Source organism: Prionailurus viverrinus, chromosome B2, assembly GCF_022837055.1.
Source record: "Prionailurus viverrinus isolate Anna chromosome B2, UM_Priviv_1.0, whole genome shotgun sequence".
Classification (NCBI taxonomy): Eukaryota; Metazoa; Chordata; class Mammalia; order Carnivora; family Felidae; genus Prionailurus; species Prionailurus viverrinus.
The window spans coordinates 105,233,520-105,257,284 of NC_062565.1; the positions used below are offsets into that span (position 1 = coordinate 105,233,520).

General features: G+C 40.8%; 1 protein-coding gene and 1 long non-coding RNA gene across 5 annotated transcripts in view; one reads left to right on the forward strand and one right to left on the reverse strand.

Annotated features, from left to right (window-relative positions):
* Positions 1–7,213: 7,213 nt before the first annotated feature.
* Positions 7,214–9,209, reverse strand: LOC125166746 (uncharacterized). The gene is made up of 3 exons (XR_007152522.1): positions 8,880–9,209; positions 8,256–8,333; positions 7,214–7,474 (listed from the first exon to the last, which is right to left on the reverse strand). It is a non-coding gene; the product is annotated as an uncharacterized LOC125166746 (long non-coding RNA).
* Positions 8,357–23,765, forward strand: part of DSE (dermatan sulfate epimerase) — a 99,953-nt gene continuing 84,544 nt past the window's right edge. Inside the window, exon 1 of one of the 4 annotated variants that reach the window (XM_047860753.1) lies at positions 8,357–8,502. In XM_047860753.1, coding sequence (XP_047716709.1) covers positions 8,379–8,502 — 124 coding nt within the window. In that variant the 5' untranslated portion in view covers positions 8,357–8,378. Of the gene's footprint in view, positions 8,503–8,757; positions 8,839–9,208; positions 9,733–23,765 lie in introns of those variants that run through there. The other 3 variants (XM_047860749.1, XM_047860751.1, XM_047860750.1) reach the window with 3 other exon arrangements.

Sequence of the window (23,765 nt, forward strand, 5' to 3'; positions counted from 1 at the left end):
TAAACGTTAAAAAATTTAAAAATAACCATTGTTATCAGTTTGTGGATTTCAGTAGTTGTAAGCCATCATGATCAAATTTAAATATATCTTCCTATTTATAATTTTAGTTTGGCTACTATAGTCATAGGTTTTGTTTCCTATATGTAGTAAATACTGTTTTCATATTAGTGGCATTCAGAAGCTTCTTAGCTTACAGAGAATGACATCTTATAGGTCAGGGACATGTAAAAGTTAGTACTATTCTTTCACACTCAAAATAGAAACTGTGATACAGATCTTTCATTTCAATACAGTATATATAACAGGTCATGTAGTTAAGTGGAAACGGCTGGTAGTTTTGCAATATTATTACAAATCAAAATTCCATAATATTTCCTGTTCCCTTAAGCACTGGTTAATCTCAGCTTGTCTGTGGTTCTAAGTGTTAATATAGCTTGCTTTCCTCATAAAATGATATCTTTGACTTGTGAAGCAAGATCTCTTAGGTTAAATTGTGAGGCCATGGTCATTCTTAGCAGCATCCAATAAAAACAGAATTCACGTGGCAGCATTGTTTTCAAACAACTCGCTACCAAATTATGTTTTACTTAAAAACTTGCTTATAGAGAAGGAATATTATCCTGTATCTGCATTTGGAAAGAAAGTTACATTTTGACATGTACTCTAGCATTTTACTTATAATTTCCCTGGTAATGTTTACTTATTTAAAGATGCAGAAAATCTTTGAAAGCTAGTTTTTGAGGGACTTGTAAACAGAGGTGACACCATTAGCCCCCTTCCAACAGAGTATGGATTTCAGAGTAGATGGATCAGTTTGATGTTAACTCTCCAGTTGCTTTGTGACCACCAGTATGGATATTTAACATATTCATATGTGTGAAAATGTTGCCATCAGGGTGCCTGAGTGGCTCAGTCGGTTAAGTGTCTGGGTTAAGTGTCTGACTCTTGATTTCGGCTCAGGTCATGATCTCATGGTTAGTGAAAGTGTGGAGTCTGCTTGGGATTCTCTCTCTGTGCACCGCTCCCCCCCCCCCGCCATGTGTATTCTGTCTCAAAATAAATAAACATTAAAAAAAAAGGGAAATGTTCCCACCTTAGCCTTATCAGAACAGAATTCTAATTAAGCCAACTACTCAAATATTTTTTTTTAATCTTCATTTATTTTTGAGAGAGAGAGAGAGAGCACGAGTGGGGAAGGAGCAGAGAGACAGAGACAGAATCTGAAGCAGGTTCTAGGCTCTAAGCTGTCAGCATGGAACCCAATGCGAATCTTAAACTCACAAACTGTGAGATCATGACCTGAGCTGAAGTCAGATGCTTAACTGACTGAGCCACCCAGATGCCCCTCAAATACTATTCTTAATAACTCTCCTATTAAACCCTAGGACTATTATGGAGATTTTTAGTTTTCATTCGTTAGTTACTTGTCTCTCTCTGATGAGTTTGAAGTTTTTAACTGTTGAGTTTTTAACTGTTTCATGTGCCTGGAAGAGAAAAGAAAAAATATCAAGGGGTTGTGTTTTCTACTTTTATGTGCTAACTTTTGTGCTGACATAATTAAATGCACTGGTCATACCTCTGGTGATTTGAGATATTTTAAAACTTCATTTGTATACAACTATTATTATAAGTTTGTGAGGGAAGTGGCATCTACAGTTTTAGCCATTTATGTCCTCATATCAAAAGAGAATTTAAAATTATATAACTCAGAACATAAGTTTTAATACTAAGAAATACTCATAGTTCCTTTATTTATATGGTTGAATGACCTTTTTGAGATTTTCTAAATACAGTAAAACCTTGGTTTGTGTGCACAACTTGTTCCAGAAACATGCTTGTAATCTAAAGCACTTGTATATCAAAGCGAATTTCCCCATAAGAAATAATGGAAACTCAGATGATTAATTCCAAAAATTAATTCCAACCCAAAAATATTCATATAAAATGATTACAATACTGTAATATAATACAAATAATAAAGAAAAAATATAAACAAAAATAAATTAACCTGAATTACCTTTGAAAACTACCTTTATATGAGGTCATAAAGGTGGGGTCATAATCCCATAGGAGTATTGGCCTTAGAAGAAGAGAGAAAGAGCTCTTTCTATACATGCATGCCCCAAGGAAAGGCCACATGAGGACACATGTGAGAAAACAGAAAGAGAGCTCCCTCAGAAACTGAACTTGCCAGCACCTTGATCTTGGACTTTCTAGCCTCCACAAACTGAGAAATAAACTTCTCTTGTTTAAGACACACAGTTTATGGCATTTTGTTGTGGCAGCCCAAACTGACTAATATACCAAGTAATGCTGATGCTGGTGGTCCTTAGACCACATTTTGAGTACTACTAGCATAAGCCACATCCCTCAGGAATTCTGTTTCAATTTGTCTGAGGGTAGTGCAGGACGTTATTATTTTTTAATGTTTCCTGGGTGATTCTGATATATAAACAGGACTGAGAACCACTGATCAAGGCCAATTGCTTTAACTTACAGCTAAGGACACCGAGACTCAAAGAGGTTAAGCAGTTTGCCCTAGTTATCATGTATGCTATTGCTGAATTTTCCAGATTTATAGGAGGAGAAAAAATTTCTTCTGGGGTCACATGCTGGATTGTGAAAGATTTAGTCCTAGAACTCAACACTCTCCATTTCCAGCATTGACCCATTCATTTCCCCCCAAACAACTTTAATTTGTTTAATTCAGGCAGATTCACTTTAAGTGGCTTTTTCATTGCAGTACAATCCAAGAATGTTGTATTCTGTGTTCTGTGTTCCATAATAGTTGCTATTTGTTGACACATGCTTAATGACTGATCATAAAATGTGTGTGTGTGCATTATGTATACACATATGTGTATAGATGTACATACATGTGGCTGATCTTCACACTGTAGTGGTAATCTGCCCACTATGAATAGAAACATTGCCATCTAGCATTATCCTTCTTATATAATAGCAGGAAATGTAGACAATTGATTCATGCAATAAAAACATGAAAGTTTGTTAAAACTTTTGAATGCCTTAAAAATTCCAGGTATAGTGAGGTAATGAGGATAAATGACTCAAACTTTATTGAGGTAAAACTTTACTGAGGTTAAACTTTATTGAGGATCTCACCTCAAGGTCAGGAACTTGGTTAGATAGCAATTGTTAAGTAGGTGGTGATGAGCATATTTCACCCACATGTCAGTGGGAAATGTAACATACAGCATCTAGTTTAACAATGCTTAAACAAAGGGTGCCATCCACTTACATTTATATTTGAGTAGACATTTGATTTTCTCCAAAAATAAAGCTTATTTTTCCTTGTGCATCCACATTTTGTTAATAGAAAGAATGCAAATTCAAAATTTTAAATAAATTGCCACAGCTCATGTAGAATACAAGAACCTCAAAAGGAGAAGTTAGTTACATTTTCTTGGCCAATGATGCAGCATAGAGAAGTGGGAAAAAGAACATGTAGCCAGGAACCAGGAGGCCTGACTTCTTTTCCCATCTCTACCAGTAATTAGCAGGAACTGGCAATCACCACCTATGCTAACCTCAGTTTCTTTGGAAAATGAAAGGGTTGACATATGATTATTCCAAGTGTTCTTCTTTCTTGCATAGATGATTAGTGCTTCTAAGAAATGCTGGTTCTCTGTTAGACTTTAGTTGGGTTTTTAAATTTTGCTGTTTTAGCATTTTTTTAAAAACACCAGTATTTTTCCATTTGGCCACGGAGAGCAAAAATGGCCACTCCAAAATGGCATTATTTATAAAAATGATAAAAACTAGAACTAGAGGAAACAATCTGTTCTTTGGAGTTAGGTTAGAAAAAAGGTATAGAAAATGTCATTGGATTACATATTTAGGTTTAACATCAGCAAAGTGGCAATTATTCCTATTACCCAAAAGATCATCTGAAAGATACTATAAATGCAAAACAGCCAAGATTTTCTTTGCTTAATACAGTTAATCTCATTGGCAGAAGACAAAGTCCTGAATAGCCTAGCTGTTAAATGTTTCATTGTATTTTATTATTTTTTAGCACTTGGGCAGCAGAAACTTGAAACAATCCGAAAACAACTAAACTAGTTCAGCCAATACTGAAATCAAGTATTACTTCCCCAAGCTGCATTTCCAACAATAGTACTTAGAAATAAATATATTAGTGAACTGGTTATAAATAAAAAACAATCTTCACAATATTGTATATAATTATTAAACCAGTGCAAATGTGGTGAATTAACATCTAAATCTAATGCTTCCTTTGGTTCAAGTGCCCATTTAGTAACTTCTGCAGAACGGTGGTTCCCAAACTTTCTGTATATTGGAATCACAGGGCTTTAAATGCCCCAGTCAGTATGCTTTGATTAGTCCAGGCTACAACCTGGGCATCAGAAGTTCTCAAAGCTCCCCAGATTGTTGTAAATGCTATGGAGCATCAGTTCTAACTTTGGCTGCACACTGGAACCATCTGGTGTCTTTAACAGCATATGGGATGCTGGGGCTTCATCCTAGAAAGAATTAAATCAGAATTTCTGAGAGTGAGCCTGAGCATTGTTGTGTTTTAGGTACTCCCCCAGGTGATGCTAATATGGGGTTAGAAATACTATAATGGAACATTGCCAAAGCAATTCCTTATCCTCCTGAATATGTTAGTGTAAAATCCCATAAGGCTTGGCTTCCAAACTAATGTAAATCTGGCATAATGTCAACAACTTAGAGTAGACTGTGAGTGGGGTGCATGAAGGGAGAAGTTGGGTTATTTCTTGAAATAACACAGTGTAATAGTACTTGGACATTGGGCAATCAGATTCCTGGGCTATGAACCTGACCTCAGAACCTTCTTAAGGCAATTCTTCCTTAATTGCACTTTTCTAGAAGAAGCCAGAGTTTGGTAAAAAGAAGATTAAATACTGTCCAAGCTCCTGCTATAAGGAATCACCAAATTAAATCAAGCCTCAATAAACATCCATTTTCTAAGCTTTCTAAACTCTAAACATTCTTTGTAGTTCTCAAAAGCCATGCTTAAGAAAAATATTAAGTACTTAAACCACTTTTGGTTCTTTTCATGACTCAAAAAAATAAACTTAATTTCAGTCATTCATGTGGCAAGTATCAATAATCATTTGTTAAATTTCAGAGAATAGTGCTGTAACTTAGTAGGTGTATGGGACACTGTAGGTGGTTTAAAACAAATCAGTGATATAAAAATCATCTATTTCAAAAGTCAGTTGAGAATGGAGAAAAACTTTCACCTGAGGACATTCAAACCGTAAGTGGGGTTTTAGATATGAAGTTAGTACAGGTCAAATGATTTAGTGGAAAGAGCCTGTATTTGACACCAGAAAACTTAATCCTATGTGGTCTGAGCCATTTATAGCTTGGGAAATTCACTTCCACTTTCTGAGCCTGTTTCCACTTAAATGGGCATAGTAATGCTGACATCAATGCCTGTGAGGATAAAATGAGATACATATGGAAGTGGCTGGCATACTTGATCTATTAGAAGATTGTGAAGCCAGGAGATATGTACCTGTAGAAGAATTATATATAAAAGCCTTCAGTTGTGACTGAGGATGGAGAAGGTGCCACTCAGTTATGATTAATAACATAGGTAAATGTTTTGTTTTACTGATGGAAACTAAGTTCAGGAAGCTTGAGTCATCTAGAGGTGAAGCAGTAGCAAGAGAACAGTCTAGGTAATGGAGAGGGGGCAGGTCGGCACTGGACAAGTCAGGGAGACTGCGGGCCTGAGTATGGGGGGTTGGAGAAAACATCTGGTGGGTATCTTGGCCAGGACTGAATGCTCAGAAATGGGAAACTGAAGACTATTACTAAGTACACCTCAAGTGCAGTCAGGCTGGAGCAAACCAAAATGATCATACCTTTTCAGTGACTCAAGGATGAATCTTTTAGGTGCAGGATAAGGCGGTTTTACAAATAGATTAATTTGGCCTCAGGGAGGAAAAAAAGAAGCATTTCAAGGATTGAGGCAATTGTACAGTCACGGACCAGCTGGCTGGTTAGTAAAACCTAAAGGGCAAATTTCAGTTTAATGAATTAAACAAGAGAACATAAACCATGTACTTTTAACAGCCCCATAAAATTGGGGTCCATTAGGCTAGAGCCAAAAATAAACTAAGGAGAAAAATATAGTTTATTTTGTTTATATATATTTTTTGTTTTGTTCAGACAAAAAGAACATAGAAGGAATGCACCTACTCGAGATAGATGACAAACAGAACTCATTCCTTTTTTCTTCTTTATCATGAAAAAAATAATCCTCTAACCGAAAGAGTGAAATGAACATTGTAAGAGTTTGAAAACTTAGGTGAAGAATCTGTGAGGAAATAACCTAGTTCTATAAAGCTTAACTTCTCGTCTCCAAAAATTACATCTCAGCCAAGAGTTTGTAAATAATCACTTTCATCTCAAATCGGCACAGAGAGAGATGAACAGTAAAGGACCAGAGATGGAGAAGTAGAGTTCCAATTTTCAAAAAAGAAGCCGCGAGATTCCTGAAGCCAAGACAAGGGGCTTTTTACAGATCTTGAACAAAATTAACAAACCAATTCTTAAATGGTATCTGGGCACTTAGAAAAGGAAGAAATCCAGAAGTTAACAAGAATTCACTAAGTAGTTGTTTCCTTTTTTTGACAATATTGCTACACCAGTAGAGCAAGGACATCGAATAGACAAAACACATCTGTTGTTTCAGCTGTATCTGGGTGGTAGAAATTGCTTTTTCCTAATCTGTTGGCCTGGGTAAGGGTGGGTAACTTTTACTAATTTCCACAAAGACACCACGCACACATGCACATTAGCTGCTGCTCTGGGACGACAAAAGAAAATATAATTAAGTAACACATGGATTCTCCATTGATGAGACTATTCATCAACAGCGTGCTGATTCAGTGTCAGTTGGCAGTGGAAAGTGCCTGGGAATGAGGACTTGAATGATGACACGGCACACAGACCGAATTTGCAGAAGACAAAATTGGAAGGTAGAATTACTCAATTACATCAGTGATATTCAACATGTCAACAAGCTAGAAGAAGAGGTCTAACTTAGCACAATCAAACTTAATGGAATCAATCACATGTTAAGTGATGAACACCAGCAATAATGAGTATAGGTCAGGAAGGTGTGTTTCTGGGCAGTTGTGAAAAAGACGACTGCTTCAGAATTTTAGTGGATTGTAATATAGGAGTCATCAGGGTAATACTGCTGCCATAAGAGCCCACAGGATTTACTTGAGGAAATACCGTAATTAGAACAAAGCTATTAACCATTTTTTTACTCTGTGTTATTTGGGATGAAACCTTGAATTTATTGTTGGGGTCACATTTTGAGAGGGACGATGACAAAAGAAACTGCCTTCCGAGAGCTCTTCAGAAAGGATGAGGAAGAGCTGATGGAGTGGTAGGTACCCAGGCACACTGAAGCACTCTTCTGTGGAACTGATGTGCCAGATGCTTCCTGGAAAACACCAGAATGGCAGATCTTCGAGGCCTGTTGTATGGGGTGGGGGGTGGGGGGCAGGCTTTGCAAGAGTAGATGTTATCCAGAAACAGATTCCAATCAATTGAAGGCAAAACTGGGGGTGAAGAGGGGAGCAAATGACAACGGGTACTAACACTTTTGAAGAGTTCTAAATCCTGGTTGCACATTATGATTACCTGGGAAGAGATTTTAAATGCTTATGCTTAGATACTACTACCCCTAGAGATTCTGATTTATTGGTTTGGTATGGAGCCCTCATTAAAAAAGTATTTTTATCAAAGCCCCTCTGCTAATTTAATGATCTAGGTTGGAAACACACTGAACTAGATGACTACTTTGTTGAGAAATTAAATAAATCAAACCAGATGCTTTTTCTAAAGTGTCTCCCAAGTTTGAGAAGATCAGTGGAAATTAACTTCTGGATTACCTTTTACAGCTAGGCACTTTCACAATTAATCCTAATAATTGAATTAATACATTTAAATCCCTTAGCACAGCGTCTGGCATGTCGTAACTCTCAAATATTAGCTATTTTTATTGTATCCTCTGTATAAGGGTTCAATGGAGGGATTGTATCTCTACATTACAGATGAGGAAACTAAAGCTCTGCAGTAAGTTTTCTAAGGCCTCTGGTAGGAAACTGCAAGATAAGCACTTAAACCAGATTACAGCCGGATCTAAATTAGAAAGTCCTTTCTTCTCAGCCCCACAGGTCACCTTTAAACCTTTTGGAAGTTTATGCAAAACAGTGGTTTACCTGTGTGAACATTTAAAGATTTAATAAAACCACTTCCTCTTGACCTGTTGGTAAGTAATCTCTCTTCATATGCATTTTCTGAAAAAGAGAAGCATAAGAGGAGACATCCACTTTTTTTCCCTAATGTGGCCTGGTGGAAACTTCTCTGAAGGTCTTGAGAACCTGCGAGGACAGGGGAAATGGAGGTGGCCCTTTAGAGCTCAAACAAAGCACTTGGAAGTGAACGAAGAAAAGACACTGCTCTCAGGTAAAACATCTCCAATTCTAATGAATGGGTAAACATCTGTCACTTTTGTACAGCCTGGCTCTGGTAGGTTTGATTACACGCTAATACGGAGGGAAGCAAGTTAGGCCTTAGGTCATTTAGAACACCTCCCTGGAGCCAGGTTAGACCAGGCTGCGCTCAGTGGCTGCTTAAGAAAAGAGTGGAAACTTCTCCAAGGGGGATTGTGACGACGACGACGACGGCGACGACTACTACTAAGGTTACAAATCCTCCACCTGAAAAACTGTTGGATAAGACATCTCTGTCCTCTCCTTCTTACTCCCTCCCTCTCCCCGCCACGCGGGCCTGGGCGTTAAGGTAAAAACTGCATACAACGGCTCTGTCCCTGACCCCTTTACCTTTGATGATTAAAATCCGTTCAGTTTGCGGGGTTCAGTGCTTTCGGCTTTAGTGATCTTAAGATCGTTAGTGCAGTTAAAGGGGAGAACTGCGTCTAAGTAGGTGATTTCCTCCCTTACTCTCTGAGAGTAAAACCAAATGCTGGAGGAAAGGAGGAGTAACTGTTGTGGAGAAGGGGAGGGGAGTGGGCAACAGCCCGGGTAGCAAGGTTCTCCGCGTTTTCCTCGATTTCCTTCCCCGGGCTGGACGGAAGCATCAGCTCCTCCCCTCTGGGCCTCCAAAAGTATCTTTCTGTTCGGGGCGATTCCAGAGTCGAACCCGAAACGTGTGGGTCACTTAGAAACGAGAGCAAGTTGGAGCCAAAGAGGCCCGGCAAGGCAGGGGTGCCTGGAGTTGGGGCCCCAGTGGAGGGGAAGGCCGAACTCAGCGCCGAGCCGCGAGTCCCAGGAGAGGAGGAGCGGAGAAGAAGGAGGGCGGGCCGGAGGTCGGGGTCCGGCGGGGAAGGGGGTCCCCGTTTCCCCCTCCCCATCTCGCCTCCCCGGGTTCTGGTGACGTTGCGGTTTCCTCCCTCTAGCCGAGCCTCAGCGCCCGCCGCGTCCCGCCCTCCTCCTCCTCCTCCTTCGCCCACACCCCTCACCCACCCGCCCGCTCGGCTCGCAGTAGCGCCGCCCGAGGCTGAAGCGGCGCATCCCGTGGCGCGGCGCCCACCGGCACCCGAGGCGCGGCGGGCGCGCTGAGGGCTCGGCTCAGAGGGCGCCGGGGGGCCCGGGCGCCGTGGAGTGAGGGGGCCGCGGAGCCGGGGCCGAGGCTGGGGAGGCGACGCCCGGGAGGACGAAGCCGCGGCGGGGAGCGGTAAGCGGAGGGGCGGCGGCGGTCGCCGTTCTGGGCCCCGCGCGGCTCATCTTTCTTCCGGGGTCTCGGGCGGGTCGTAGGGTGCCGGCGGGAGGCGGAAAGCCACGTCCCCTGCCCCGCGCGGAGCGGCGCGGGCTGCGCGCCCGGGCCCTGCGCGGCTGGGCTGCTGGAGGGCGCGCGAGGCGTGGAGCCGGCGCCGTGGGCTTCCCGCGTCCGGGCAGCTCCTAGCCCCTTCCCAGCCCTTGAGCGCCCAGCGCAGAGTCGGCGCACGGTGAGGACCCCGAGATCGCTTTCGGTGCCTCGGCGCCGCGATTTCCCGGCCAGCCCACGGGGCTCCCGCTTCTTCGGCCGGCTGGGTGGCACAGCCTCGCGCCCTGCTTTCCCTGCGTGCCCTGCTAGTTGGGGAGGGGTTGGTGATTGTCGTGTGTGCGGACCCCGGCGCGGGTAGCCTCTCTGTGCGGCTGCGGAAGCCCGGGGAGCCTGTCCCGAGCGCCCCCCCCCCCCCCCACCTCCCCAGATGCTGGATTCCAGCGCCGCTTGGCTCCCCCGAACCGGGAGAAATTGTGGGTAAACCTCACTCGCAGGCAGCTCCTGGTGGTGGTGGTGGTGGTGGTGGTGGTGGTGGGACGCCTGACTCACAGGCTGGGAAGCTCTGTAAGCAATGCCACATGGGCTCGAGATCTGTCGCGGCTGGAATCCGAGCTAAGTTTGTGACCCGAGAACTTTCTCGTTTTCATCGCTGATTTGAGGCAGCAGCCTCCGCTTAGGCTGGCTGGCTGGCATTAAAGGTTGAAACCAAACCCACTGCTTTAAAAGCAGGAGGTGAGCCTAGTTTACCTGGAATTCCTTAGGTCAGGAAGTGACACTTTTAATTTCTAGGGATCTTCGTGTAATGAAGTTCTTAAATTTGTTGTTGTTGTTAGTCATGGCTTAGTTAATGATACATTAAATTTGAGAATGGACGTTCTCACTTAGAATTTTGACAGAATTTAATTTTTCGGGAGTCCCCTTCAGTTTTTTTGTTGGTTTTTGTTGTTGTTGTTGTTGTTGTTGTTGTTTATGTCTTAGTAAGTGATAACCTCTGAAATGCTATATGTGCAGTATTTGGTAGAATGTTCAGACAGTACTCCCAAAATGGGATCACAAAAATGTAATGCTCATGAAAGAATAAAATACAGGATTATCTGACCATTTGTCTGTCATGTGTTAACTTTTTTCTTTCAAGTTCACCATACAGGCACAAGTCCTTTTATGAAGTGTGTAGCTTAGATGTGTTTTAGTATAAATGGAGAAAAGATGAAATTTAATGCCTCCAGCATCTAGTGACCCCTTTGTGTGAGTACAGCAAAAAGTGCAAGACACTGCTGGTAATTGAGGGGATATACAGAGATGTGTAAGAAACTGCCCTAATTCTCTTGAAGCTTCCAACGTGGAAAGGGAGAAAACATAAATAAAAAGCACCTGAGAGTTTGAGCTTGGGAAGTGTCATTGTCCATTGATGGGCATATCATGTCAGTATCAGTATCATCAATTTTTGGTTAATTAAATAAAAACAGTGGCCTGCAAAGTACATTTTTACATTCAGATTAATAAGTATTGATAGTACGGTCACCAAATAAAAGGGAGTTCTCCAAAAAAAAAAAAAAAAAAAAGAATTTGGACAAAAAAAGGGAAATTTGCAACAAACAGTATAGGCCTTTGCCACCCTGAGGATTATTAGGATTTTGCTGGTTCTGCTGGGTGAAAGCTGTTTAATGTTCCTCCCTCTGAGGTTAGGGGCCTAGTGTGGGAAGACACCTGGTGAGAAGTCAGCTGGGTTGGCCACATGAGGTCAGGACCATTATAGTGACTTATAAAATTAGTCCACAGATTAGCAAATACAGGTTTTCAATGAGATTTGTGGTCTGGCTACTCAGTATTTTGCAGTGCTGCCTGGAGGGGACATGGTGGTCATCCATGAAGTTCTTAACTTTACAGATGTCTTTCCTCCTCCAGTACTTGTTTTTGTTTGTCTGTTATTTATTTTAATTAGAGAATGAGAGAGAGAGAGAGAGAGTGTGTGTGTGTGTGTGTATGCTTGCCCTTGAGTGAAGGAGAGGAAGAATCCCAAGCAGGCACCACATTCAGCACTGAGCCTGATGTGGGTCTTGATCCCATGACCCTGGGATCATGACCTGAGCCAAAATCAAGAGTGGGACACTTAGCTAACTGAGCCACCGAGGCACCCTCCCCTGCTGTGCTTTTTTTTTTTTTAAAGATTATTTAATTTCTGAAAAAGTATTTTGTATCATAGGTGAAAATGCATTCTGCGATTACATAATAAAATATTTATATATATCTTAATGTACTCTTTAGTGGATTATTTTGGTATTTATTTGTACTGCTTTGGATCACACTGTGTTGTGTGAATGATATTACATTATTCCCATTCAGTATTACAATTACAGCAATGATTGGAAAGGAATAAAGGATAAAATATTTAAATTTGCATTTCAGTATATCAGTAATCAATGTTTTCAAAGGGGGTAAAGAACTAGTAAAAGACTAGCATTTCATCATTGCAGCATATATGAAGTATTACTTAACCATTAGCATGTTTGAGTCTAAAATATAATTGGTATTCTTACTCTTTTTCAACCCTTCCTCCCCAGTGAAACAGAGAAATACTGTTATTGTCCTGGGATGTGTTTGTGGCAGGTCTTTGAGGAGGTGAAGAACATCATCGTGGTGGATATTGGTATTTCATTTACTGAAAGGGGCTGGACCTTTACTATTCTGAAGGATTGGGTAGGGCACGTGATGAGGTTCGATGGGCATCAGCCTTCTGAAGGAGTGTGTGCAAACAGAGGACAGAACAGTTCTTGTTACTGATGCCTTAGGGTTTTCTCATCTTGGAATTACATTATCTTCCCCTAACTGGGGGTCACCAAATTACCAGCAGATGTTTGGATGACACAATAAAATTCTCTAAACCTAGAATCAGTGCCCAACATAGCAATTAGGCAAGTGTATAAGCCCAGAGTACCATAAAGAGAAACTATTTCCCCATGCAATTCATTTGGTGAGTTAGTAGTGGCAGAATAGGAAATAGAGATTAAAAATCCCAGATTCCTGAGGCACTGATCCATGCGTCCATTTGGTGACAGCAATAATTGGAAATGGATGAATTTCAAAAAGTCTTGCCAACTCTAATGCCCAATTCTAAGAGGAAATTCCCTTTTAAAAATTAAACTCTGCATTAAGTGGATAATATCTTTAATTGAAGTAATTGTTCTTTGAAGAAAATCTGTTACCGAATAAACTCAGTCCCATATTCTGGCCCATCTAAACTTACTGTTTAAGAACTTCTAGTCTCGTATAGAAGATTGGTTTGGTTAGCTCGCAGTGGAGAAGTGTTACAGAAAAGATTCAAACTAGTGGAATGTATTAGGTCAAGAGGGGCCATTAGGATTAATAAATTCTTGCTTACAAATTCATATGTGTGTGGACAATTGAAGGAACGGAAAAGTCCCTGATAGATCATATGGCTATACTAATACTTGCATTTAAAAATCGCTTAGGGGGCGCCTGGGTGGCTCAGTCCGTTAAGGGTATGACTTCGGCTCAGGTCATGATCTCACGGTCCGTGAGTTCGAGCCCCGCGTCCGGCTCTGTGCTGACGGCTCAGAGCCTGGAGCCTGTTTCAGATTCTGTGTCGCCCTGTCTCTCTGCCCCTCCTCTGCTCACGTTCTGTCTCTCTCTGTGTCTCAAAAATAAATAAAACATTAAAAAAAATTTTTTTTAATTGCTTAGTACTTTAAAATTTTTTTCAAATCTTATATTTTCATATTTTAGCATAGTGGAAATGGAGAGTGATATAGAGCAGGTGTCTTATCCTCATTTTAGGGGTGTGGAAATGAAAGTACTGTGAGGGTAAGAGACTTGTCAATCATTTTACAAGTAATTAGTGGTCTACCTTAAACATGAGAGGAAACTATGTTACACATTTAATTCTACTTTGCTCCTTTATGACTCCAAGTGCATGTTATTAAAGACTCTTACATTTCATTTTCCTACAGATCTAGTTTATTATCTCCTTTACTACTCACTACTGTCCAGGGACTGTCAGCTCCTGTCAAATGCTTATGTGCTTTCCAGACTTCTGTACACTGGCTTTTTACAGACCCCCTTCCTACAGCTCCCTCCACTTCCACTCTGGGCTTTGTAAGGATTCCATTGTGGGAATGGAATTCTCTTCTAATTCTCGAATTCCTGCAAAGCCCTAGGCTCACCGCTCAGTCCTCATTAGCTGACTTCAGGTCTTTGGGTGCTTTACCCATGGCGTGGCTTGCTCCTGCCTCTCAAGGCAAGCTCCAGCCTGTTGAGGGTGTGGAATCCAGATCCTCTTTCAGACGCCCAGAAGAGTATAAACCTGCAGGAGGCAGAGTGTTTGCAGAGCCTGGTGGAGATCACAAAGGAGAAAAGGGAATGATTTTAATTTGGCATGAGAAGAAAAGAGAGTTGAAGCCATCTGTTTATTTCTTGAATAAAATAGTTTGTTCAGTTCTTAATTCAGAATAACACTGTGAGTTTTAATGTGTGTTAAGATTACCACTGGATTTCCTTCTAGTTGTTTCAACTCCTTTGAGAGATTCTGTAAGCATGAACTTGGTGTCATCAAATGTTAGTAAACAATTCCTGAAAGAACAGATTTGCCTCTTCAGTAATAGGTAGAACTATAAACATACTGATAGTAAGTGTAGTTTGTTTGACATTTTATATTTGGGAATGGTTATAACCATCAGGTAAGTATGGTCCTGTTTTTAAAAAATAGAAGGCATATGGGGCGCCTGGGTGACGCAGTCGGTTAAGCGTCCGACTTCAGCCAGGTCACGATCTCGCGGTCCGTGAGTTCGAGCCCCGCGTCGGGCTCTGGGCTGATGGCTCAGAGCCTGGAGCCTGTTTCCGATTCTGTGTCTCCCTCTCTCTCTGCCCCTCCCCCGTTCATGCTCTGTCTCTCTCTGTCCCAAAAATAAATAAACGTTGAAAAAAAAATTAAAAAAAAAAAAATAGAAGGCATATATACAGTTAATTAACATATATACGACGTATCCACTGTAGGTTATTTGTGTCCATCTGCTTCCTACTAGACAGGGTCAGAGAGAGTTTGCAACTGAACGTATATGTCTGCATGCCAAAAAAAATTTTTTTTAAGTTTATTATTTCTTTTGAAACAAAGAAAGAGAGAGAGAACCAGTAGGGGAGGGGCAGAGAGCGACGGAGGGGACAGAGGATCTGAAGCAGGCTCCGTGCTGACAGCAGAGAGCCTGATGTGGAGCTCAAACCCATGAACTGTGGGATCATGACCTGAGCAGACATCAGACTGAGCCACCCAGGTGCCCCCCAACCCCACCAAATTTTTTTCATATTATTTAAGGAATGAATAGTGCCTCTCTTTCCCCCAGTTAATGTGAAAAAAGTAGCCAGAGAAACCTAGTAGGATTCCCTGTGTGTGTTTAAAGTGGTACACATTGCTCTTTAATAGAAATTGAATAGGTCCGCAATCAGTTAAATTGCTGTCATTGAAATCTTTCTATTTGAAATATTCATTGCATACGCAGATGGCTTAGCGTTGTAAATTTGTATTTGTTGATTAAATCAATGCTTCTGCATTTTTCTCATGTGTAACAAACTTAGCTACTAAGCAAAAGGCACTTAATGCATGCAGATGTTATACCACAACAAAGTTGAATCAGCATTTCATAACTCTTAAAAGGAATTTGTAAAGGAAATGGGCTTACCAAGCTTGTGGGTCTATAATATTTTTATTGATGAAGTACACAGGCCATATACTGGCTTTACTGTTGGGAGTCTAATGGCTATTGCAAGAAAAATGGGGGTATTTGTTAGCAATTCATGAAGTGGGAGGTAAAAACATTAGGTTGGTTGTATAAATTTTAGTGTAAAACATAGTAATCTCCAGATTATGTTGTGAATCTAGCAGGAATTACTCATTTACAAAAGTAACAGACTACAGATTGACACTTTGATTTAGGATACTCCCTGAGGCGCCTGGCTGGCTCAGTCAGTAGAGAGTGTGACTTTTGATCTGAGGGCTGTGAGTTCAAGCCCCACGTTGGATGTGGAGCTTCCTTAAATTAAATTTTAAAAAATTAAGACACTCCCTTAGGTTGAAGTATGGAAAGGGTTATTGCATTGCTAAAGTTAGCTTGCATCCAGAAAGTTGCGTCAGTGACAAGAAACTCAAGAATTGCATGATAAAAATCACCAAGTACTTTAAAAGTGTCCCATGCCAAGGTACACTCAACACCCTGACACACCGGGTAGAGCAGTAGTGAAGACAGCCTGGCTGCGGGACAATACTGCTTACCTTCTTCACAGTTCTGACTGTAATTCTTTCTTCTTGAACAGCACTTTTATTGTTAGAGTCTACTGAGAATAGACTGTAAGTAATGGATTTCTAGAATTCCACAAATTCTGGTGAAGAACTTTTCTTGGGGCCTTTGCTGTTTAATGATATCATTCCAGGAGGTACAAAAGGGGCCAGACTCACCAACCATGCAGCCTGGGGGCCAGCTGCATTTTGGAATCACCTGCAGTGTTTACACTTCTCCCTGGGGGGGAATGGGCCTGGCCGGAAGGAAAAAGTAGCCTGAAAGGGAATGTTGAACAGCTGTTTTCCATCTTCCCTGAAGAAAAAATAGAGGAAATCGACTTACAGCAAGCATCAAGAGGGATTTATGCTAAATACAGGGAAGTTTTTCTGAATGTTTTAACCTTTAGAATGGCTTTCTGAAGGAGGCCTTTGAGTTTTTCTGTGTTTAGAAAGATTTAAGTGAGGCCGTCCTGGAGGGATATTAGCTTTTGTCTTCTCAGGTTCTAAATTTATGAGTTTGGCTCATCTGGATATGAAAATCATAGGAATTAAAAAGGATTTAAGTATAGGAATATAGAAGAAATGGTCAGTTTTTGTGTTTGAAACACAAGTTGCCTTCATAGTTTCTACTTAGCATTTTTGTTTATTAGAACAAAGTATTTGCTCACTGGCTAAATGTTGATCATGTGTAAGAGTCCCGCAGCCTTTATTCAGGTACACATTGTAATATCTGAAAATTCCTCTTCTCTCTGCTTAATCTGTTCTCCCCCAAACAGGTCGGTTTTCCCCACACTTCTTTTTTAATCTAGAAAACCTTAAAAGATTTTGGCATCAGACTCTAGTATTCCATTTGGGCTTTTCAGTAATATCTTTTCTGTTTTTCTGCTCCATTTTTTATAGTATAACTAGACTGTCAGTAGTGGCCACAGGAACATATGGGGCATTCATCAGTTATTTGGTCAAAATACAGAGGTTGCCTATGTCAGAAAGAGTCTGGAAACTTTTCTCATTTACCAGACTTCTTATTACAGTATTTATGGTTAAAAATAATAATGGTATTTATAAAAACAGAATGTGAATTTCGTTTTTCTTTAGGAAGATAGAATCTCCAAGAGAATTGATTCTGTGGTGTCAGGCCGGTGGTTCTGTTTTTTCTCAATATTAAAATTAGTCCTTAAGATGTAATTATCTTAAAAGCAGGTTCATTTGGATGCGACATTAGGTGTTGGAAAAAGCACTCTCAGCCATTATTGGGTCACTGGGCAAGAAGTGAAGCCCAGCAAAGTCAGTGTCTTAGGCAATTGGAATTAAGTGTTTCAACTTACTTTTACAGCCCATGGTTTTAAAGCAGTTTTGAAATGTTTTCACCATGACCCTTTTCAAAGACAACTCTGATTCTTGGAAGCACTGAAAAACCTGCAGAGTTATCTTAGGTACAAGTGTCTTTTTGCTGGCCCCTTTGGTGGTAAGGTTAATTTCTTCTCTCCCTCCTTTATCTTTACTTTTAAGTCTTCCACAAGTTAGAGCCTATTGATTCTACTGAGAAACCCAGTAGAAGTAGAGAGCAAAATAAGAACCAATCTGTTGCTTTTATGCAATACTCCCAATTTGTCCTTTCTTAAACATTAGTGTGAAATTTAGAGGTGCCTGGGTGGCTTAGTCAGTTAAGTGTCCTACTTCGCCTCAGGTCATGATCTCACGTTGGTTGAGTTTGAGCCCCGTGTTCGGTTCTGTGCTGACAGCTCAGAGCCTGGAGCCTGCTTCAGAATCTGTGTCTCCCCTCTCTCTCCGCCCCTCCCCCGCTGGCACTCTGTCTGTCTGTCTCTCTCTCTCAAAAATAAATAAACATTAAAAAATGTTTTTAAACACTGGTGTGAAATTTTAAGCACCTCTGTTTCCTCTGAGAAAATCAGCATTGTTCAGATTGGATTCATCACATGTTAATAACCATGTGTTCTAATAACCTAGAACCATTTGAGTTCTAGGATTTTCACCGTTAACATTTTTAGACTTACTGTGACTTGTATAGAATTATTCCATATAAGATTCAAATTAACTAATAGTATTTTGAGTATCTGCTGTAGGAACGTGGGAACTTTACAAATTCAATTTCACTTCTACTTGTTGGATTTCATCTTCCAAGTTTCAGGTTAAGTTGGTCCACTCAGTATCTCTTTCTTGGGGAAGCAATGTGTATAGTATTTATACTACTAAGTTGCCATAAAATGATAAATCTTGTGCCTAAAGAAGCTGAATTGAGCTGGCAGCATCAGGGTGGTTATATAACAGATCCTTCTTTGTGTGCCTACACCTTTTTTTTTCTTGTTGGTGAAGCCACTGAAGTTTGGTTCAGTGATTGCAAGTTTTAGAAGAGATAAGTCTGTGTTACTTGGGAATGAATGCTTTGATATATAACTTCTTCCAGTGTACTTTTGAACCTGGAGAGTTAGATGAAAGAACATTATACTTTAGCGATAGAAATACTGAAAGGGTTTAGTCATTCAGCAAGTATTTGCCAGGTACTTCTGTGTTTGAAGGGACGTCTGTGTGGAGGCAAAGAGGGGAAACATACAAAATAAATATGACATGGGTTTCCAGCCTTGGGGAGCTATAAAGTCTGGTTGGAGAAGGATAATCAAGTATGAAACTTTATGAGAACAACTAAGTGCTAAAAGGGCCGAATGCATGCAGTAGAATTGCAGGAAGGAGAGAGCTGTAGGATTACATGGGCAGAGAATACCCATCTAGGAGCGGAGAATGAATTGGGCCTCAGGGGACTTTATGCCAAAAAGGGGAAGGGAGAAAGCATCACAAACAGGGCAGCTGAACCAAAGCACTGGCAGAGGAGTCAGCAGAGAAAGGGAGTGGCTGAGAAAGGAGAAGGTTGGGGAGAACATGGGAGAAGCGTGGGAATTCACTTCTCCTATAACATTTTGTTTCCTTTCTTCATTCTGCATCTACTCTTTCATTGTTTTCCACAAGTACTTCTTGAAGGTCGTATTGCATGTAGTCAGTGGTACATGACACTATAGGAAAAGACCAATTAGTACTAAATGCATACATTAGTAAACACATATAAAGCTATAGACATTTTTATTGACACCTTTTTAGGTCCAATTCAGGTACTCCCTTCTCAGTACATCCTTCTTTCTCCACCCTAGCCAGATGTGTTAACTTCTCTAAATCTCAGTAGTACTTTGTCATTCTCTTGCATACGTCCTCCTTTTTATTTTAGTGGTGTGTGTAAGAATTTTATTTCTTTTGCCATCTTCTAAGATGGTGTTGTAAGCATCTTCTTGGCTGGCATTATTTCTGATTTCTCAAAGAATATTGAACAATGCAAGTATGAGGCCACAGGGGAGACCACTTATGGATGGAGTTGCCAGGGAAGGCTTCATTAAGAACCTTGTGTTCTTTGAAAAAGAAAAGAGGTCGGGTGTGGAGCAGCACAGAGGGGGAGCCCCATGAAAGAGAGTGATAGTGGGAATAAAGAACAAAATGTGAGTTGTACTCAAGGAAGAGCAGGTAAGTGTGAAGAGAGAATTTGCATAGGGAAGAAATGAGTGATAAAATGAAGGTAGGTAAGTGTTAGGTTATGGAAGCTCTTGCATGAGAAATTTGTTTGTTTTGTTGTTGGAATAGAGGCTCTTGAGTAGGAAGGTGGTATAATGGTGATTCTTTAATTTGTAAGGAATTTTGTAGTTTACAAAGATACTTGTTTTGTAGGTAGTATGGTCAGCCTGTGGGTTTCTCTCTCAGCTCCTTCGCTTCCTATGTGACCTTGGGTAACATACTCAACCACCTATGCCTCAGTTTCCTCATCTGTAAAAAGAGGATGATATTAGTATCTACATTATGGGCTGTGGTGAGATTAAATGAGTTAATCCATGTGAAATACTTAACATGGTTCCTGGCATTTGGTAAGCGCTATATATATTTGTTGTTTATAGCAGCCTCTGGTTCAGATATAAGAAATACGACCTCTACTTTAGAAATGAGAGAATTGTGGAGCTAGGACTGTGTGTTAGTTTGGTAGAGCTGCTGTAACAAAGTGCTTCTGAGTGGCTTTCACAACAGAAATTTATCGTCTCACAATTCTAGAGGCTAGAAGTCCAGAATCAAGGTGTTGATCAGTTTGGTTCCTGTGAAGGCCATGGAAGAGACTCTCTATTCCACGGCTTTCTGCTAGCTTCTGGTGGTTCCTGTCAATCTTTGGTGTTCCTAGACTTGGCAATACTTCACTCCTATCTCTACCTTCATCGTCATGTGGCATTCTCCCTGTGTGTCTCTCTGTCTCCAAATTTCCTATTTTTTAAAAATACCAGTCATACTGCATTAGGAGCCCGTTCTACTCCAGTATGACCTTATCTTAATTGTATCTGCAACAACCCTGTTTCCAAATAAGGTCACTTTCTGAGGTACTGGGGATTAGGACTTTTACTTAGTGAACTTTTAGAAGACATGGTTCAACTCATAACAGATTCCAAGTCAGATCTTTTGAGTCTACCATACGGTGACCATGGTGTGCCAAAAGGATTGTGGGAAAGGGGAGGAATCTGTAGGTCTATATGAGAAACAACAGGCTTTCATTGGCTCTTCTGTCTCCTCTTTGCCTTAGACCTGCACCATTCCCTGAATAGTCACAGTGATGGACATGCCACAAAGAGCCTTGGGATATCAATATGTCCCTGTCTTCTGAAAGGATCTTTTGCATTTCTTTCTTCTTCTCAGCATGGCAGTCTCTGTGACTTCTTTCCATTTGGGGATTAGAGATAAGTTTAGGGACATTATACTTGCACTGGATAATTTCAGTCTTCCCTATAAATTTGAAAGATATATCACTGTCCCAAAGTATAGGTGATAAAGGAAGAAGTGAATACTTTTGGAAAGAGGCAAAAGTCCACAGTATCAACAGCAAGGATTTTACTAAAGGGTCGATTGGAGATGAGTGAGTGGGTAGATATGCAGAGGTAAGATAGAAGTTGATGCCTCAGGTTTATAGTTGGGATTGAGGTAGAATGAACACCTGGTCCCCCTCCCCTGCCTCGTTTAACTCAGGAATTGCCTGACAAGTGGTCATCTAGCCTCCACATTCATTTAGGACTAGACCTGAGAAGAAAGTTTACAAAAGGATTAGTACAAAAGGCATTTTCTCCAGCATCCAGCTCAACGAAGAGAATGCCATCAGGTTTGACCAAAAGAAACAGCTAGGTGGGACCTGGCTGTGAGCAGAGATTGGGTGAAATGGGTAGGGCAGATATGAGAGGCATATGTGTAGATTAGGAGATGTGGAGAATGGGGCCAGATTCCCAGATGCTAAAGATAGTATGAAATGTAGACAGTCAAGTCAACTGGATATTCACCAAGATATCCAGTTAAGCATGCATGACCTTGGACATACAGACACAAACGTTAAATATCTGGCCATATTATAGGCTCTGACTTGGGGTATTTCTGGCAGGACACTTTTTTTTTTGGCCTGTGGATCTGTGGCCAGTGCTTATTCTTTTCTGCCCAGTTATCAGAGTCTCCAGCAGTTTAGTAAAGCTTTTCTTTTCCTTAAAGATTGTTTCCTAGTAGTAACACTTTATATATGTATAGAAACTCACCATAATAAGATACTTAGCACAAAATAACAGGAGTGGTATAGATGTACAAGAAATAATAATTCATTAGAAAGCATCTTTATTCTTTTAAATTCTCCAGATAAAAGAAATGCCAGCAGTACAGGAAATTTTTTTTATTTGTAAATAGCAGCATTAATAAAGCCCTTAGACCAAACCATTAAATAATAATAATAATAATCTTTGGGAATATAGTTAAAAGGAGGGACATGAAGGGAATCACTCTAAATTTCAAAACAGAACAACCTCAGTGAAAGTCTTAGCACCAAGACAACTAGCCAGTGGAAGGAGAGGCCTGCCCGGTCTGGGCAGGAGTGGATGGGAAAAGTGGTGGAATGTCTAACCCCATGTAAAATGGGCTGAAAGTTTTGAGGTGGCGTTTAGAAAAAGGCTTTGAGAAAAACCCAGGCAAACCATCCATGGACTGTTGGGAAACCAAATGAGATACTCTGGGTGAGGAGTGAGATCTGAGGTGGGCCAGGCACCTTAACAAGGACGTGGCAAGACTTAGGGGCACAGCAGTACCTCTCACTTATAGTGCGAGCTTTGTGCTCAAGGGAGGGTTGAGAAGGCAGAGGCTATGGTGCCAGCTGTCAGTAAACCGTAATCATTGCCCTGCGTAACCTTGAAAGGGTCAAGGTTGTAGTACATTTTACCTCCAAAGGGTTTGTCTTGGTACACAAAGAATTTTATCACTTCTCTATATGTAGTTATGTTTGTATAGTTATATGATTATATACATAATTATCCCTCAGTTTTTAAAGGTTTACATCTTGACACATTAGTTAATCTATTCAGTAAATGATCTTTGCATGTTTCTTAAGAGCTGGGCACTCTTCTAGGTGTTAGGGATATAGCAGGAAGCAAAGTGATCCCCTGGAGCTTAATTCTAGAGGATGGAGCTAGGCACACAAAAGAAATAAGTAAATTATATAGTAGATTAGAAGATTATTAGTGCTATAAAGAAAAAATAAAACCCGGAAGGGAGTTAGGGGATGGTGATGATTGACTTAAGTAAAATGAACACAGCCAACCTTACTGAGAAGGTGACATTGAACAAAAACTTAAAGGAGGTGAGAGAGCAAGCCATGTAGATGTCTGGGGGTAGCGTTCTAAGCAGAAAGAACAAGCACACAGATGCTGAGGAGGGAGCGTGTCCCATGTGTACCAGAAGAGCAAGGATGCCACATGGCTAGAATGGGGAAAGAGAGAAAGAGCTGTAGGTTGTTAAGGCAGAGAGGCAACGGGGCCAGGCCATGTTGTATCTTGAGAGCGATTGTAAGCACTTTGGTTCTTACTCTGAATGATGGGGAAGCCGTTGGAGGGTTTTAAATGGAGCAGTGACATAATCTGAATTGTGATCGAACAAGGATGGCTCCGGCTCCTGTGTTGAGAATGGCCATTGGGAGGTAAGGGTGAAGTCAGGCAGACTAGTTTGGAAGCTTTTGCAGTGATTCAGGCAAGACATGGTGTGGCTTAGGCATTATGGCAGTGGCGAAAGTGTCTGGATTCTAGGTATATTTTGAGGATGGAGTCAACAAAATTGGCTGATGGTTTAAACACAGAGACAGAGTAGGTAAGGGAAGGAGTGGGAGTTCGGGCCTGAATTGCTGGCAGGATTGGTTGCCAATAACTGAGATGGGCAAGTCCTGAGAAGACAGTGCCTGCATCTTTGGGTTAATTACATGTATGTATCATTGTTTCACAGACCAAGTCTGTGGTATTCTGAGTTTTGATTATGATTCATGAGAGGACATTTGGAAAGTACTCAGGGATTTTGGTGCCAAAGAACTATGATCTGTGAGACAAAAATGAGAATCAAAAAAAGTACATATAAAAATGGTTGAGAATGTGAAAGGCAATAAAAAGAAAAAATTAAATTTTGTCATTGGTGAGTATTTGAAGATTGGAAACATGGAAGAGTGCTTGAATATAAGTAAGGAATGAAAAAGAACTTTAAATATAGCGAGAAAAACATCACTCTGCAGTATATACTCAGTAGACATACTCATGAATGTATATATGTATCCAGT